The 17,931-nt window shown below is 39.7% G+C and overlaps 1 protein-coding gene across 1 annotated transcript in view; it reads right to left on the bottom strand.

Moving 5' to 3' along the window:
• RRAGD (Ras related GTP binding D) overlaps positions 1 to 17,931 on the bottom strand; it is a 306,572-nt gene that overhangs the window by 78,584 nt on the left and 210,057 nt on the right. Inside the window, exon 6 of the mRNA XM_053710545.1 lies at positions 8,252 to 8,394. Within this exon, the coding sequence (XP_053566520.1) occupies positions 8,252 to 8,394 (143 nt within the window). The remainder of the gene's footprint in view (positions 1 to 8,251; positions 8,395 to 17,931) is intronic.

The raw sequence follows: 17,931 nt of genomic DNA, 5'->3' as shown, positions 1-17,931 counted from the left end.
ACACTTTTTTGTCTTTTATGAAAGAGTAATGGTACTTGGGGATTATTATTTCAGATGATTTGAAAATGCAGTAAGCAATGTAGTATTACAGCGAGTAAGGCCAGTAGAATGGGTGTATAGGTAGAGGTATGTGCAGCAGGAATAGTAAGGTTCTTATATCACTTTACAGGTCACTAGTTAGGCCTCATCTTGAATACTGTGTACAGTTCTGGAGGCCATATCTCCGGGCAGATATAACATAATTTATGCTTACCTGATAAATTTATTTCTCTTGTAGTGTATTCAGTCCACGGATCATCCATTACTTATGGGATATTAACTCCTCCCCAACAGGAAGTGCAAGAGGATTCACCCAGCAGAGCTGCTATATAGCTCCTCCCCTAACTGCCATTACCAGTCATTCGACCGAAAACATGCAGAGAAAGGAAAACCATAGGGTACAGTGGTGACTGTAGTTTAATGGAAAAATTACCTGCCTTAAAGTGACAGGGCGGGCCGTGGACTGGATACACTACAAGAGAAATAAATTTATCAGGTAAGCATAAATTATGTTTTCTCTTGTTAAGTGTATCCAGTCCACGGATCATCCATTACTTATGGGATACCAATACCAAAGCTAAAGTACACGGATGACGGGAGGGACAGGCAGGCTCTTTATACGGAAGGAACCACTGCCTGAAGAACCTTTCTCCCAAAAACAGCCTCCGAAGAAGCAAAAGTGTCAAATTTGTAAAATTTGGAAAAAGTATGAAGAGAAGACCAAGTTGCAGCCTTGCAAATCTGTTCAACAGAAGCCTCATTCTTAAAGGCCCAAGTGGAAGCCACAGCTCTAGTAGAATGTGCTGTAATTCTTTCAGGAGGCTGCTGTCCAGCAGTCTCATAGGCTAACCGTATTATGCTACGAAGCCAAAAGGAGAGAGAGGTAGCCAAAGCTTTTTGACCTCTCCTCTGACCAGAATAAACGACAAACAGGGAAGACGTTTGTCGAAAATCCTTAGTTCCCTGTAGATAAAATTTCAGGGCACGGACTACATCTAGATTGTGTAGCAGACGTTCCTTTTTCGAAGAAGAATTAGGACACAAAGATGGAACCACAATCTCTTGATTGATATTCCTGTTAGTGACCACCTTAGGTAGGAACCCAGGTTTAGTACGCAGAACTACCTTGTCTGAATGAAAAATCAGATAAGGAGAATCACAATGTAAGGCAGATAACTCAGAGACTCTTCGAGCCGAGGAAATCGACCATTAAAAACAGAACTTTCCAAGATAACAACTTGATATCAATGGAATGAAGGGGTTCAAACGGAACCCCCTGTAAAACATTAAGAACTAAGTTCAAACTCCATGGTGGAGCAACAGTTTTAAACACAGGCTTGATCCTAGCTAAAGCCTGACAAAAAGCTTGAACGTCCGGAACTTCTGACAGACGTTTGTGTAAAAGAATGGACAGAGCTGAAATCTGTCCCTTTAAGGAACTAGCGGATAAACCCTTTTCTAAACCTTCTTGTAGAAAAGACAATATCCTCGGAATCCTAACCTTACTCCATGAGTAACTCTTGGATTCGCACCAATATAAGTATTTGCGCCATATCTTATGGTAAATCTTTCTGGTAACAGGCTTCCTAGCCTGTATTAAGGTATCAATAACTGACTCAGAAAAACCACGTTTTGATAAAATCAAGCGTTCAATTTCCAAGCAGTCAGCTTCAGAGAAATTAGATTTTGATGTTTGAAGGGACCCTGGATCAGAAGGTCCTGTTTCAGAGGTAGCGACCAAGGTGGACAGGATGACATGTCCACTAGATCTGCATACCAAGTCCTGCGTGGCCATGCAGGCGTTATTAGAATCACTGATGCTCTCTCCTGTTTGATTCTGGCAATCAATCGAGGAAGCATCGGGAAGGGTGGAAACACATAAGCCATCCCGAAGGTCCAAGGTGCTGTCAAAGCATCTATCAGAACCGCTCACGGATCCCTGGATCTGGACCCGTAACGAGGAAGCTTGGCGTTCTGTCGAGACGCCATGAGATCTATCTCTGGTTTGCCCCAACGTCGAAGTATTTGGGCAAAGACCTCCGGATGAAGTTCCCACTCCCCCGGATGAAAAGTCTGACGACTTAAGAAATCCGCCTCCCAGTTCTCCACTCCCGGGATGTGGATTGCTGACAGGTGGCAAGAGTGAGACTCTGCCCAGCGAATTATCTTTGATACTTCCATCATTGCTAGGGAGCTTCTTGTCCCTCCCTGATGGTTGATGTAAGCTACAGTCGTGATGTTGTCCGACTGAAACCTGATGAACCCCCGAGTTGTTAACTGGGGCCAAGCCAGAAGGGCATTGAGAACTGCTCTCAATTCCAGAATGTTTATTGGTAGGAGACTCTCCTCCTGATTCCATTGTCCCTGAGCCTTCAGAGAATTCCAGACAGCGCCCCAACCTAGTAGGCTGGCGTCTGTTGTTACAATTGTCCAGTCCGGCCTGCTGAATGGCATCCCCCTGGACAGATGTGGCCGAGAAAGCCACCATAGAAGAGAATTTCTGGTCTCTTGATCCAGATTCAGAGTAGGGGACAAGTCTGAGTAATCCCCATTCCACTGACTTAGCATGCACAATTGCAGCGGTCTGAGATGTAGACGTGCAAAGGGTACTATGTCCATTGCTGCTACCATTAAGCCGATCACCTCCATGCATTTAGCTACTGACGGGTGTTGAATGGAATGAAGGACACGGCATGCATTTTGAAGCTTTGTTAACCTGTCTTCTGTCAGGTAAATCTTCATTTCTACAGAATCTATAAGAGTCCCCAAGAAGGGAACTCTTGTGAGTGGAAAGAGAGAACTCTTCTTTTCGTTCACCTTCCATCCATGCGACCTTAGAAATGCCAGTACTAACTCTGTATGAGACTTGGCAGTTTGAAAGCTTGAAGCTTGTATCAGAATGTCGTCTAGGTACGGAGCTACCGCAATTCCTCGCGGTCTTAGTACCGCCAGAAGAGCACCCAGAACCTTTGTGAAGATTCTCGGAGCCGTAGCCAATCCGAATGGAAGAGCTACAAACTGGTAATGCCTGTCTAGAAAGGCAAACCTTAGATACCGGTAATGATCTTTGTGAATCGGTATGTGAAGGTAAGCATCCTTTAAATCCACTGTGGTCATGTACTGACCCTTTTGGATCATGGGTAAAATTGTCCGAATAGTTTCCATTTTGAACGATGGAACTCTTAGGAATTTGTTTAGGATCTTTAAATCCAAGATTGGCCTGAAAGTTCCCTCTTTTTTGGGAACCACAAACAGATTTGAGTAAAACCCTTGTCCTTGTTCCGACCGCGGAACCGGATGGATCACTCCCATTAATAAAAGATCTTGTACGCAGCGTAGAAACGCCTCTTTCTTTATTTGGTTTGTTGACAACCTTGACAGATGAAATCTCCCTCTTGGGGGAGAGAATTTGAAGTCTAGAAGGTATCCCTGAGATATGATCTCTAACGCCCAGGGATCCTGGACATCTCTTGCCCAAGCCTGGGCGAAGAGAGAAAGTCTGCCCCCCACTAGATCCGTTCCCGGATCGGGGGCCCTCGATTCATGCTGTCTTAGGGGCAGCAGCAGGTTTCCTGGCCTGCTTGCCCTTGTTCCAGGACTGGTTAGGTCTCCAGCCTTGTCTGTAGCGAGCAACAGCTCCTTCCTGTTTTGGTGCAGAGGAAGTTGATGCTGCTCCTGCTTTGAAATTACGAAAGGAACGAAAATTAGACTGTCTAGCCTTAGGTTTGGCTCTGTCTTGAGGCAGGGCATGGCCTTTACCTCCTGTAATGTCAGCGATAATTTCTTTCAACCCGGGCCCGAATAAGGTCTGCCCTTTGAAAGGTATATTAAGCTATTTAGATTTAGAAGTAACGTCAGCTGACCAGGATTTTAGCCACAGTGCTCTGCGTGCCTGAATGGCGAATCCGGAATTCTTAGCCGTAAGTTTAGTTAAATGTACTACGGCATCTGAAATAAATGAGTTAGCTAACTTAAGGGCTTTAAGTTTGTGTGTAATCTCATCTAATGGAGCTGATTCAAGTGTCTCTTCCAGAGACTCAAACCAAAATGCTGCTGCAGCCGTGACAGGCGCAATGCATGCAAGAGGTTGCAATATAAAACCTTGTTGAACAAACATTTTCTTAAGGTAACCCTCTAACTTTTTATCCATTGGATCTGAAAAGGCACAGCTATCCTCCACCGGGATAGTGGTACGCTTAGCTAAAGTAGAAACTGCTCCCTCCACCTTAGGGACCGTTTGCCATAAAGCCGTGTGGTGGGGTCTATTGGAAACATCTTTCTAAATATCGGAGGGGGTGAGAACGGCACACCGGGTCTATCCCACTCCTTAGTAACAATTTCAGTAAGTCTCTTAGGTATAGGAAAAACGTCAGTACTCGCCGGTACTGCAAAATATTTATCCAACCTACACATTTTCTCTGGTATTGCAACTGTGTTACAATCATTCAGAGCCGCTAACACCTCCCCTAGTAATACACGGAGGTTTTCCAGCTTAAATTTAAAATTTGAAATATCTGAATCCAGTTTGTTTGGATCAGAACCGTCACCCGCAGAATGAAGCTCTCCGTCCTCATGTTCTGCAAATTGTGACGCAGTGTCTGACATGGCCCTAATATTATCAGCGCACCCCAGAGTGATCACGCTTACCTCTTAGTTCTGGTAATTTAGCCAAAACTTCAGTCATAACAGTAGCCATATCCTGTAATGTGATTTGTAATGGCCGCCCAGATGTACTCGGCGCTACAATATCACGCACCTCCCGAGCGGGAGATGCAGGTACTGACACGTGAGGCGAGTTAGTCGGCATAACTCTCCCCTCGTTGTTTGGTGAAATATGTTCAATTTGTACAGATTGACTTTTATTTAAAGTAGCATCAATACAGTTAGTACATAAATTTCTATTGGGCTCCACTTTGGCTTTAGCACATATAGCACAGATATCTTCCTCTGAATCAGACATGTTTAACACACTAGCAAATAAACTAGCAACTTGGAAATACTTTTCAAGTAATTTACTATAATATGAAAACGTACTGTGCCTATAAGAAGCACAGAAAAAGTTATGACAGTTGAAAATTAATAAACTGAAAAGTTATAGCATCAAATCTTTGTAAAAAACACAATTTTAGCAAAGGATTGCTCCCATTAGCAAAGGATAACTAACCCTGATAGCAGAAAAAAAAAATAAAAAAAAAAATACAGAAATAAACTTTTTTTTTTTTAATCACAGTCAACTACAATCTCACAGCTCTGCTGTGAGTGATTACCTCCCTCAAAACAAGTTTTGAAGACCCCTGAGTTCTGTAGAGATGAACCGGATCATGCAGGGAAGACAATAAACTTCTGACTGAATTTTTTGATGCGTAGCAAAAGCACCAAAAAAGGTCCCTCCCCCTCACACATAACAGTGAGAGAGATCAGTAAACTGTCATAAATTAAATAAAACGACTGCCAAGTGGAAAAAAATAGTGCCCAAAACATTTTTTCACCCAGTACCTCAGAAAATTAAACGATTTTACATGCCAGCAAAAAACGTTTAACATTAATAAATTGAGTGTTATTAAAAAGCCTGTTGCTAGTCCCTGCAAATTAGGCTAAAGTTTTATGCATACAGTATAATTCCAGTGAAGTGCCATTCCCCAGAATACTGAAGTGTAAAATATACATACATGACAGCCTGATACCAGTTGCTGCTACTGCATTTAAGGCTGAGTTTACATTATATCGGTATGGCAGAATTTTCTCATCAATTCCATTGTCAGAAAATAATAAGCTGCTACATACCTCTTTGCAGATTAATCTGCCCGCTGTCCCCTGATCTGAAGTTTACCTCTCCTCAGATGGCCGAGAAACAGCAATATGATCTTAACTACTCCGGCTAAAATCATAGAAAAACTCAGGTAGATTCTTCTTCAAATTCTACCAGAGAAGGAATAACACACTCCGGTGCTATTATAAAATAACAAACTTTTGATTGAAGGTATGAAACTAAGTATAATCACCACAGTCCTCTCACACATCCTATCTATTCGTTGGGTGCAAGAGAATGACTGGTAATGGCAGTTAGGGGAGGAGCTATATAGCAGCTCTGCTGGGTGAATCCTCTTGCACTTCCTGTTGGGGAGGAGTTAATATCCCATAAGTAATGGATGATCCGTGGACTGGATACACTTAACAAGAGAAATATATATATATACACACACACACACACACATATACATTGGGATCAGTTCAATAGGAGGCTATTAAAATGGTACCTGATCTAAATAATAAAACTTACAATGAAAGGCTAAACAATTTAAACATGTATAGTGTAGAGGAGAGAAGGAAAAGAAGTGATGATAGACACTTACCTATATTAAAAGGCTTAAAGGGACATTATACACTAGATTTTTATTTGCATAAATGTTTTGTAGATTATCTATTTATATAGCCTATACAGGGTTGTTTTTTGTTTTTTTTAAATAAATGTATTGTTTTGCTTATTTTTTAATAACATTGCCCTGATTTTCAGACTCCTAGCCAAGTCCCAAAGTTTTATAGTATACTGACGTTTACCTACTCCAACTTGCTCCTGTTTGTGTAAAGAGGCTTTCCATGTGCAGAGGAAGGGGGAGTGTCTGTTTTATTTGCTATACACCCACTTTTAGTAGGTTTCCCAGCTAACCTTTTGAACAGAGCTAATCTTGGAGCTTCTAAGTAATTTTTTAAACGTTATATACTGGATTTTTAGATCAGTATTTGTGCATGTTATTCTTTATAGTAGTGTCTATTACATGCAGTTATATAAAAATTGGTGTAAACTGTCCCTTTAAGCATTCGCCTGTAAGCATTTTTTCCAACAAATGCAATACCAGAACAAGGGGTCATGATAGCATGGCCGATTCATGGAATAAACTTCCATTAGAAACGGTAAAGACAAGCACTGGGGTGGACTTCAAGAATACCTGGGAGGAAACGCATAAGGCTATCATAAGAGCATGAAGTGGGAACAGTTTTACAGTATAGTATCACTTTACGTTTTACTTTATAGGAAATATGGAAGACTTGTTGATCCTATGGCTCTTATCTACCATCAAAAACTGTTTCTCTGCTCTTCCCAAACCACAGCAATGATCTTTGCAACTCAATTTTCTAGAGAAATATATCTTATTTGAGAACTCAAAATATCCACATTTTTTACGTTTCAAAATGATAATAGAAATTTAACATTAAACATATAGGGCTAGATTACAAGTGGCATATTAAAATATTCTGCCCACGTTAACATATGCGCTTATTACAAGTTAAAAGTAAACATGGCCGCACGAGTACAAACTAAATTTCCGCTTGTAAGGTTCATTCGACTGAAGAACTCGCATAAAGGGCTAGGAGTAAAAAAAAAAGTTACATAAATACATTTAAAATTAACACAGTTACACTTTATATATATATATATATATATATATATATATATATATATATATATATATTAAAAAGAAAAGGTATATGGTATATGACAAGGTATTTAAATAGAAAGGGCTTTAATGTATTCTGTATATACATATTTGTATACATGTGTATTTATGTTTATATCTGTATATGTATATACATACATATATACACATAGAAACACATATACATTTGTATATTTACCTTTCCACTCAAATACCTGAAAATAAGACAAATATTTTTTAATCAATTGTAATATTAATATTTTAAAAAAATGTGGTTTACTGTATATGTACTGGAAATATTTTACATTCCAAAAAAAGGGGAAAATGGTCTATGTATTTTTAAATAGATATTCATACACACACACACACACATATATATATATATATATATATATATATATATATATATATATATATAGATAGAACATGTTTTTCTATGTGAAGAACATTGTAACGTAAAATATTTATAACTACCTTCGGGTTAGTACTGTAGGTTTAACTCCTGTCGGGTGAGAGCATGATAAGTGTTAGGTTTATTTTCCAGTTTGCGCTCTCCATTGAAATCTATTGGGAGAAGTTAGTGCAGTAACAATTTCCAAAGTCCTGAAGTTTACTTTAAACTTGTAATACGCGTGCTTACCCACACACATTAAAAGTTTCTGCCAGTGTTTGCGCACAAGCGAAAGTGCTAAATAGCGCCCACTTGTAATCTGACCCATAGTCTTTTGAAGTAGCTTATGCATATTATTCTATTTTATAACATTTTCTGCAAGTACCTTTCCTTTCAAAACTTTCTTCTCTGAGAAAGCAAACAAGTGCTAGGAATTTTGTCACCTCCTTTAAGTACAAAACAGTTGTATTATTAAGCCGTATTATTGCCAAGGATTCTTTATCATATGGTGTTCCTGCTCCCTCCAACCTTAAAAAAAATAAAAAATAAAATCAAGAATCTTATGTTACCACGTTGTACACATCCAATGACTTTAGTCCAAGAAACATGTCCGTGAAAAAAACTTTGATATGCCCAATATTTTTTTCTTGAAAGACTGAAGGCAGAACAGATTTTAAAGTGACATTAAATATACTAAACCTCCCTCTAATTATGGGTACCATAAGTTTTGGAACTTAAAGGGACAGTCTAGTCAAAATTAAACTTTCATAATTCAGATAGGGCATGCAATTTTCCAATTTACTTTTACCATTAAATTTGCTTTGTTCTCTTAGTAAACTAAACATAGCTAAACAAACCATTGAAAACCGCCTCTTATCTCAGTTCATTTTGGCAGTTTTTCACAGTTAGAGAGTGCTAGTTCATGTGTGTCATATAGATAACCTTTGCTCACTGTTGTGGAGTTATTTAGGAGTCGGCACTAATTGGCTACAATTCATATCTGTAAAAAGCACTGAGATAAGGGGGCAGTGTGCAGGGGCTTAGACACAAGGTAATCACAGAGGTAATAAGTATTAATATGACAGTGTTGGTTATGCAAAACTGGGGGATGGGTAATAAAGGGATTATCTAACTTTTTGAACCATAAAAATTTTCAAAAGACTGTCCCTTTAAGTTTCACTCTATGTATCTGAAGGAATGTTGCTGCACATGTATATAAACATTACCCACTGGAATGAAGTGAAAGCTAGATTTTAAAATGGTGGCACTAGAGATGTAAAATTTCCGAACATTTTGAGGTCATGGAAAAAAACTATTTTGAAAAAAATGCAGCGTGGAGTAGTTTTATAAATTGAACATCATTTTGTTAAGCTGGGAACATGAAATGCCATGTAAAAGTATTATGCTTGAAATAAGTACAGCTTATTCAGTAAATAAACTAAACTTGCTTTTTAAAACTATTTTTTGGTACAAATGGAATAACAAGGTATGTATATGTTAAGCACTGGAACTGGTAACCCCATTTGCCTAAAAGCAACAAAATAAGCAAGAAACCATCCACTTAAATAAAAAATAAAAAAAAGATTTGCCCCTTAGCACCAATTGCAAATAAAAAGGTAAGTAACTGCCATTATTTGTGCCCGTAGGATATGGACATGGGGGGGGGGGTAAGGACCACCTCAATATTCAAGCTACATAGCGAGGTTTAACGTTGGAGTGGTGCTTTAAAAAAATAAATTGAGAAAAGGAAACATATACATGCAATTTAATCTCATTTTCTCAACTACTGCAATCATTTTCCGTTTCTTCTTCCTCTTCATATTTGTCATTTTTCTCATGAACTTCTAAAAACTTAAGGTTTGCATGGATTGAAACAAGTTATTGCTCTTGCAAGAGCCTGATCAATTTTCTCCTGATTTTCAGGTGTAATTTTATCTATAAATGAAGGTATTGTGTATTTTTGTGAGGCAGTGGTTTGCAACACTTCCTAACTTAAAGGGCCAGTCTAGTCACAAAATGCCAGTGAAGGCCAACAATTAAATATATTTTTCTTTTTTAAGAGAAGTAGCGCACTGCTTCTCTTAAACTTAATTGTTCCTACCTAATAGAAAAATATATTTAATTGTTGGCCTTCACTGGCATTTATCTAAGATGGTTAATATGGGAAGTTAGACCGAGTAGACACTAACTGGAGTATGTATGGGGATAAGTGGTGTTTGTGACAGGTGTTAGTTTTTTACTTTGACGGCTGTAAATATATTGGTGCCACTATATAATACTAATAGTATTATTAATGGTGCAACTATTAAGTTGATTCCAGCATTGGGGGAGATAGTCTCATGGTTTAAGGTAGCTGTAACTTTGACCCATTATATATCCTTATTACTATGGTGCAAACACTCTCACTATAATCTATGAACACCCAATGTGCATAACCTAACATACTGACACTTTTCAAATCATTACCGTAGTTCCAACCCTTATCGGGTCCATTTGTGAAATAAGCAGTATGTATAACATAGCATAATATGGGGACAGAATAACCAGTTATAGCGGAGTGAATTTGAGTCCCTATGTCTTTTGAAATTACGCTACTAAAGCACTAACCTCTATGCTGTATACGGATGGATAGAGATCACAATATAGTATGAGTGGACATTGCACCACAGCAACCTCAATATTAACCCTAGGATGAGTATTGAATTATTAATAGCATATTAGACCTGGCACAAAATAAATTAATAGTGGTGACTTAGTGGCGGTCATACCATCACAATCAGTAAACACCACCACAACTGCATTATACCCAAACAATAGCATGTACCTAACACACGGTCCAATCCCTAATAACCACCAGATTTGATAGATCCTAGCTGGATATTTAACTATTGTCTTAGAGAACGCTTTTTGTTTTCTCACACTTTTGAGAAAAGCAAGTGCATACAATTTGTTCACAGGAGTGTGTCTATCTCAACACATTTCTTTACCCGACCTATTTGGGTTTTTTATATTTAGTATTTTATAGATGACATTATACATGCCATCCTTGGTACACTTTATTACCCTGGCATAATTGATATAGCAGTGTTTTCCCCTGCCCATTAATAAACGTGACTATCCCCAACTAATTGTTCATTCCCATAACTTAATGGGCACTAGGTATTTTATTTCTACTAGTGACAATTCCAATTTATAGAACTTTACCTTTTTGGGATTGTCTTGGTGTATATGGAGATATACACCACCTCAGATAGTGAACACTGTACTCTCAACAGGGTGTATGATATTAGTGTTACCTTTACTTTTAATACACTACACTTTTTCTTTACTGTTTTAATTTTCACTAATAAAAGTTATGTTTTAGTTGATGTCTCGCATGTTCTCCTTGGATCTGAATATTTAGGCTCTCACACAAGTGTGCCCCAAGATATCTCTTTTCTCTCCTCTCCTTTTTTTGAAATATTTTTATCATTGTAAAAACATATTCCACACTCCATTTTTTTTTGTTCTAATAAAGATTAACTATTTTTCTTATTACTCCCTCTGAGTGCTCAGATCATTGATTTTTTTGTTCTTCTTTTGGTGGATTGGTTGCCACCGCCAATATGAGGCACCGCACTGCAATCTGGGACTGCTAGTTTCTCTTCATTGGGATTATCTTTACTTTACCGGGCTCTCCGCTTTCTTATAACATAATCTCACTACTAATGTCCATTTAAGGATATCAGAATTTACATAGGTAAATTAATAAGTGGCTATTAAATTTTGTCATCCAGGGTTATCTAAGAAAAAAAAATTCTGGTCCGTTTCCAGCTGTCAAGAATAGATGTTGAAAAACCTAGTTTTAGATTGTTCCTCCTAGTGTAAAAAATCCCCAGGATTCTGGATGTGCTTCTAATGACCAGTGTTATATTTCCTATGACAAATAGTATAAATGTTTTTGAAAGGTTATGAAGGCAGTGCATTGATTTTAAGGCATTGCTTTCAATATCCAATATTAAAGGGACACTAAACCCAAATGGTTTGTTTCATGATTCAGATAGAGCACGCAATTTTAAGCAACTTTCTAATTTACTCCTGTTATCAATTTTTCTTTGTTCTCTTGCTATCTTAATTTAAAAAAGCAAGCATGTGATTCATAAGAGCCGGCCCATTTTTGGTTGAGAAACTGGATTATGCTTGCTTATTGGTGGGTAAATGCAAGTCTTTAATAAGCAAGCACTATCCATGGTGCTGAGCCTAAAATGGGCTGGCTGCTAAGATTTACATTCCTGCTTTTAAATAAAGATAGCAAGAGAACAAAGAAAAATTGATAATAGGAATAAATTAGAAAGTTGCTTAAAATGTCATGCTCTATCTGAATCATGAAAGAAAAAAAAAATTGGGTTCAGTGTCCCTTTAAGTGACACACTGCTAATAACTATGTAAAACTACTTACAATGTCATAAATATAATTTTCTATGACTCCATGATCTGACCTCCACTGTGGCTTTTTTTTTTCTAACAAAGTCAAATGCAGTTGTGTACAGGGGAGAGAAAATAATTTAACTCCCACAGTGCCAAACATGTTAATAGAACATGCTAATATGTCTGCTTCAAAAACAAAGCATGATGACATAAAAAAAATAAACTAATCACCTTGATCTGCAGTCTGGGAGCGGTAACAAGTTTATTTGGGGAATTTAGTTGTATTAGAAGGAAAAAAAATCATCTTACTTCTATGTATTCAATAATATATCAAGAATACCATAAAATATGTTTTGTGGGAAAAAAAAATATATAAAACTCATTTTTAAAGCCAGTCCACAGGTGGATGAATACCCAATTCTGAATTTTTAAGTGTGCACTTTTAGAAGACATATACTTAAAGGGACAGTCTAGTCCAAAATAAACTTTTATGATTCAGATAGAGAATATAATTTTAAACAATTTTCCAATTTACTTTTATCACTAATTTTGCTTTGTTCTCTTGGTATTCTTAGTTGAAAGCTAAACCTATGAGGTTCATATGCTAATTTATAAGCCCTTGAAGGCCGCCTCTTCTCTCAGGGCATTTTGACCGTTTTTCACCACTAGGGGGTGTTAGTTCATGTGTGTCATATAGATAACACTGTGCTCATGCACGTGGAGATCCAGTGAGCCAGCTCTGATTGGCTAAAATGGATGTCTGTCAAAAGAACTGAAATAAGGGGGCAGTTTGCAGAGGCTTAGATACAAGGTAATCACAGAGGTAAAAAGTGTATTTATATAACTCTGGTGGTTATGCAAAACTAGGGAATGGGTAATAACAGAATTTATGCTTACCTGATAAATTACTTTCTCCAACGGTGTGTCCGGTCCACGGCGTCATCCTTACTTGTGGGATATCTCTTCCCCAACAGGAAATGGCAAAGAGTCCCAGCAAAGCTGGCCATATAGTCCCTCCTAGGCTCCGCCCACCCCAGTCATTCGACCGACGGACAGGAGGAAATATATATAGGAGAAACCATATGGTACCGTGGTGACTGTAGTTAGAGAAAATAATTCATCAGACCTGATTAAAAAAACAGGGCGGGACGTGGACCGGACACACCGTTGGAGAAAGTAATTTATCAGGTAAGCATAAATTCTGTTTTCTCCAACATTGGTGTGTCCGGTCCACGGCGTCATCCTTACTTGTGGGAACCAATACCAAAGCTTTAGGACACGGATGAAGGGAGGGAGCAAATCAGGTTACCTAAATGGAAGGCACCACAGCTTGCAAAACCTTTCTCCCAAAAATAGCCTCCGAAGAAGCAAAAGTATCAAATTTGTAAAATTTGGCAAAAGTGTGCAGTGAAGACCAAGTCGCTGCCTTACATATCTGGTCAACAGAAGCCTCGTTCTTGAAGGCCCATGTGGAAGCCACAGCCCTAGTGGAGTGAGCTGTGATTCTTTCAGGAGGCTGCCGTCCGGCAGTCTCATAAGCCAATCGGATGATGCTTTTAAGCCAAAAGGAAAGAGAGGTAGAAGTCGCTTTTTGACCTCTCCTTTTACCAGAATAAACAACAAACAAGGAAGATGTTTGTCTGAAATCTTTTGTAGCCTCTAAATAGAATTTTAGAGCACGGACTATGTCCAAATTGTGTAACAAACATTCCTTCTTTGAAACTGGATTCGGACATAAAGAAGGTACAACTATCTCCTGGTTAATATTTTTGTTAGAAACAACCTTAGGAAGAAAACCAGGCTTAGTACGCAAAACCACCTTATCTGCATGGAACACCAGATAGGGCGGAGAACACTGCAGAGCAGATAACTCTGAAACTCTTCTAGCAGAAGAAATTGCAACCAAAAACAAAACTTTCCAAGATAGTAACTTAATATCTATGGAATGTAAAGGTTCAAACAGAACCCCTTGAAGAACTGAAAGAACTAGATTTAGACTCCAGGGAGGAGTCAAAGGTCTGTAAACAGGCTTGATCCTAACCAGAGCCTGAACAAATGCTTGAACATCTGGCACAGCTGCCAGTCTTTTGTGTAGTAAGACAGATAAAGCAGAGATCTGTCCCTTTAGAGAACTTGCAGATAATCCTTTCTCCAAACCTTCTTGTAGAAAGGAGAGAATCTTAGGAATTTTTATCTTATTTCATGGGAATCCTTTGGATTCACACCAACAGATATATCTTTTCCATATTTTATGGTAAATCTTTCTAGTTACCGGTTTTCTGGCCTGAACCAGAGTATCTATCACAGAATCTGAAAACCCACGCTTCGATAGAATCAAGCGTTCAATCTCCAAGCCGTCAGCTGGAGGGAGACCAGATTTGGATGTTCGAATGGACCCTGAACAAGAAGGTCCTGTCTCAAAGGTAGCTTCCATGGTGGAGCCGATGACATATTCACCAGGTCTGCATACCAAGTCCTGCGTGGCCACGCAGGAGCTATCAAGATCACCGAGGCCCTCTCCTGATTGATCCTGGCTACCAGCCTGGGAATGAGAGGAAACGGTGGAAATACATAAGCTAGGTTGAAGGTCCAAGGTGCTATTAGTGCATCTACTAGAGTCGCCTTGGGATCCCTGGATCTGGACCCGTAGCAAGGAACCTTGAAGTTCTGACGAGACGCCATCAGATCCATGTCTGGAATGCCCCATAATTGAGTTATTTGGGCAAAGATCTCCGGATGGAGTTCCCACTCCCCCGGATGGAATGTCTGACGACTCAGAAAATCCGCCTCCCAGTTTTCCACACCTGGGATGTGGATCGCAGACAGGTGGCAGGAGTGATCCTCCGCCCATTGAATTATTTTGGTCACTTCTTTCATCGCCAGGGAACTCCTTGTTCCCCCCTGATGATTGATATACGCAACGGTCGTCATGTTGTCTGATTGGAACCTTATGAATATGGCCTTTGCTAGCTGAGGCCAAGCCCTGAGAGCATTGAATATCGCTCTCAGTTCCAGAATGTTTATCGGGAGAAGAGACTCTTCCCGAGACCATAGACCCTGAGCTTTCAGGGATTCCCAGACCGGGCCCCAGCCCACTAGACTGGCGTCGGTCATGACAATGACCCACTCTGGTCTGCGGAAGCTCATTCCCTGGGACAAATGGTCCAGGGTCAGCCACCAACGGAGTGAATCTCTGGTCTTCTGATCTACTTGAATCATTGGAGACAAGTCTGTATAGTCCCCATTCCACTGTTTGAGCATGCACAGTTGTAATGGTCTTAGATGAATTTGTGCAAAAGGAACTATGTCCATTGCTGCAACCATCAACCCTACTACTTCCATGCACTGCGCTATGGAAGGACGAGGAACAGAATGAAGAACTTGACAAGAGCTTAGAAGTTTTGATTTTCTGACCTCTGTCAGAAAAATCCTAATTTCTAAGGAATCTATTATTGTTCCCAAGAAGGGAACTCTTGTCGACGGAGACAGAGAACTTTTTTCTATGTTCACCTTCCATCCGTGTGATCTGAGAAAGGCCAGAACGATGTCTGTATGAGCCTTTGCTTTTGACAGGGACGACGCTTGTATTAGAATGTCGTCCAAGTAAGGTACTACTGCAATGCCCCTCGGTCTTAGAACCGCTAGAAGGGACCCTAGCACCTTTGTGAAAATCCTTGGAGCAGTGGCTAACCCGAATGGGAGGGCCACAAACTGGTAATGCTTGTCCAGAAAAGCGAACCTTAGGAACTGATGATGTTCTTTGTGGATAGGAATATGTAGGTACGCATCCTTTAGATCCACGGTAGTCATAAATTGACTTTCCTGGATAGTGGGTAGAATCGTTCGAATGGTTTCCATCTTGAACGATGGTACCCTGAGAAATTTGTTTAGGATCTTCAAATCCAAAATTGGTCTGAAAGTTCCCTCTTTTTTAGGAACTACGAACAGATTGGAATAAAATCCCATTCCTTGTTCCTTTATTGGAACTGGGCGTATCACTCCCATCTTTAACAGGTCTTTTACACAATGTAAGAATGCCTGTCTCTTTATTTGGTTTGAGTATAAGTGAGACATGTGGAACCTTCCCCTTGGGGGTAGTTCCTTGAATTCCAGGAGATAACCTTGAGAAACTATTTCTAGCGCCCAGGGATCCTGAACATCTCTTGCCCAAGCCTGAGCAAAGAGAGAGAGTCTGCCCCCCACTAGATCCGGTCCCGGATCGGGGGCTACTCCTTCATGCTGTTTTGTTAGCAGCGGCAGGCTTCTTGGCCTGCTTACCCTTGTTCCAGCCTTGCATCAGTTTCCAGGCTGGTTTGTGTTGTGAGGCATTACCCTCTTGCTTAGAGGATGCAGAATTAGAGGCCGGTCCGTTCCTGAAATTGCGAAAGGAACGAAAATTAGACTTATTTTTAGCCTTGAAAGACCTATCTTATGGAAGGGCGTGGCCCTTTCCCCCAGTGATGTCTGAAATAATCTCTTTCTGGTCCAAATAGAGTTTTACCTTTGAAAGGGATGTTAAGCAATTTTGTCTTGGATGACACATCCGCTGACCAAGACTTTAGCCAAAGCGCTCTGCGCGCCACGATAGCAAACCCTGAATTTTTCGCCGCTAATCTAGCTAATTGCAAAGCGGCATCTAAAATAAAAGAGTTAGCCAATTTAAGTGCGTGAACTCTGTCCATAACCTCCTCATATGGAGTCTCTCTACTGAGCGACTTTTCTAGTTCCTCGAACCAGAACCACGCTGCTGTAGTGACAGGAACAATGCACGAAATTGGTTGTAGAAGGTAACCTTGCTGTACAAAAATCTTTTTAAGCAAACCTTCCAATTTTTTATCCAAAGGATCTTTGAAAGCACAACTATCTTCGATAGGAATAGTAGTGCGTTTGTTTAGAGTAGAAACTGCCCCCTCGACCTTAGGGACTGTCTGCCATAAGTCCTTTCTGGGGTCGACCATAGGAAATAATTTCTTAAATATAGGGGGGGGGGAACAAAAGGTATGCTGGGCTTTTCCCACTCCTTATTTACTATGTCCGCCACCCGCTTGGGTATAGGAAAAGCGTCGGGGTGCACCGGTACCTCTAGGAACTTGTCCATCTTGCATAATTTCTCTGGAATGACCAAGTTGTCACAATCATCCAGAGTAGATAACACCTCCTTAAGCAGTGCGCGGAGATGTTCTAATTTAAATTTAAATGTCACAACATCAGGTTCAGCTTGTTGAGAAATTTTTCCTGAATCTGAAATTTCTCCCTCTGACAAAACCTCCCTCATGGCCCCTTCAGATTGGTGTGAGGGTATGACAGAACAATTATCATCAGCGCCCTCCTGCTTCTCTGATAAGTAGGCATTTTGGATAAAATATTTGCTATGGAGTTATCCATTACAGCCGTTAATTGTTGCATGGTAATAAGCATTGGCGCACTAGATGTACTAGGGGCCTCCTGCGTGGGCAAAACTGGTGTAGATACAGTAGGAGATGATGTAGTATCATGTTTACTCCCCTCATCTGAGGAATCATCTTGGGCAATTTCATTATCTGTGGCAGTACTGTCCTTACTTTGTTTGGACATTATGGCACAATTATCACATAAATTTAAATGGGGAGACACATTGGCTTTCATACATATAGAACATAGCTTATCTGAAGGTACAGA

This window comes from Bombina bombina, chromosome 4, assembly GCF_027579735.1.
Source record: "Bombina bombina isolate aBomBom1 chromosome 4, aBomBom1.pri, whole genome shotgun sequence".
Lineage (NCBI taxonomy): Eukaryota > Metazoa > Chordata > Amphibia > Anura > Bombinatoridae > Bombina > Bombina bombina.
The sequence above is the reverse complement of the archived record's forward strand: the minus strand, read 5'-3'. Positions and strand labels throughout refer to the sequence as shown.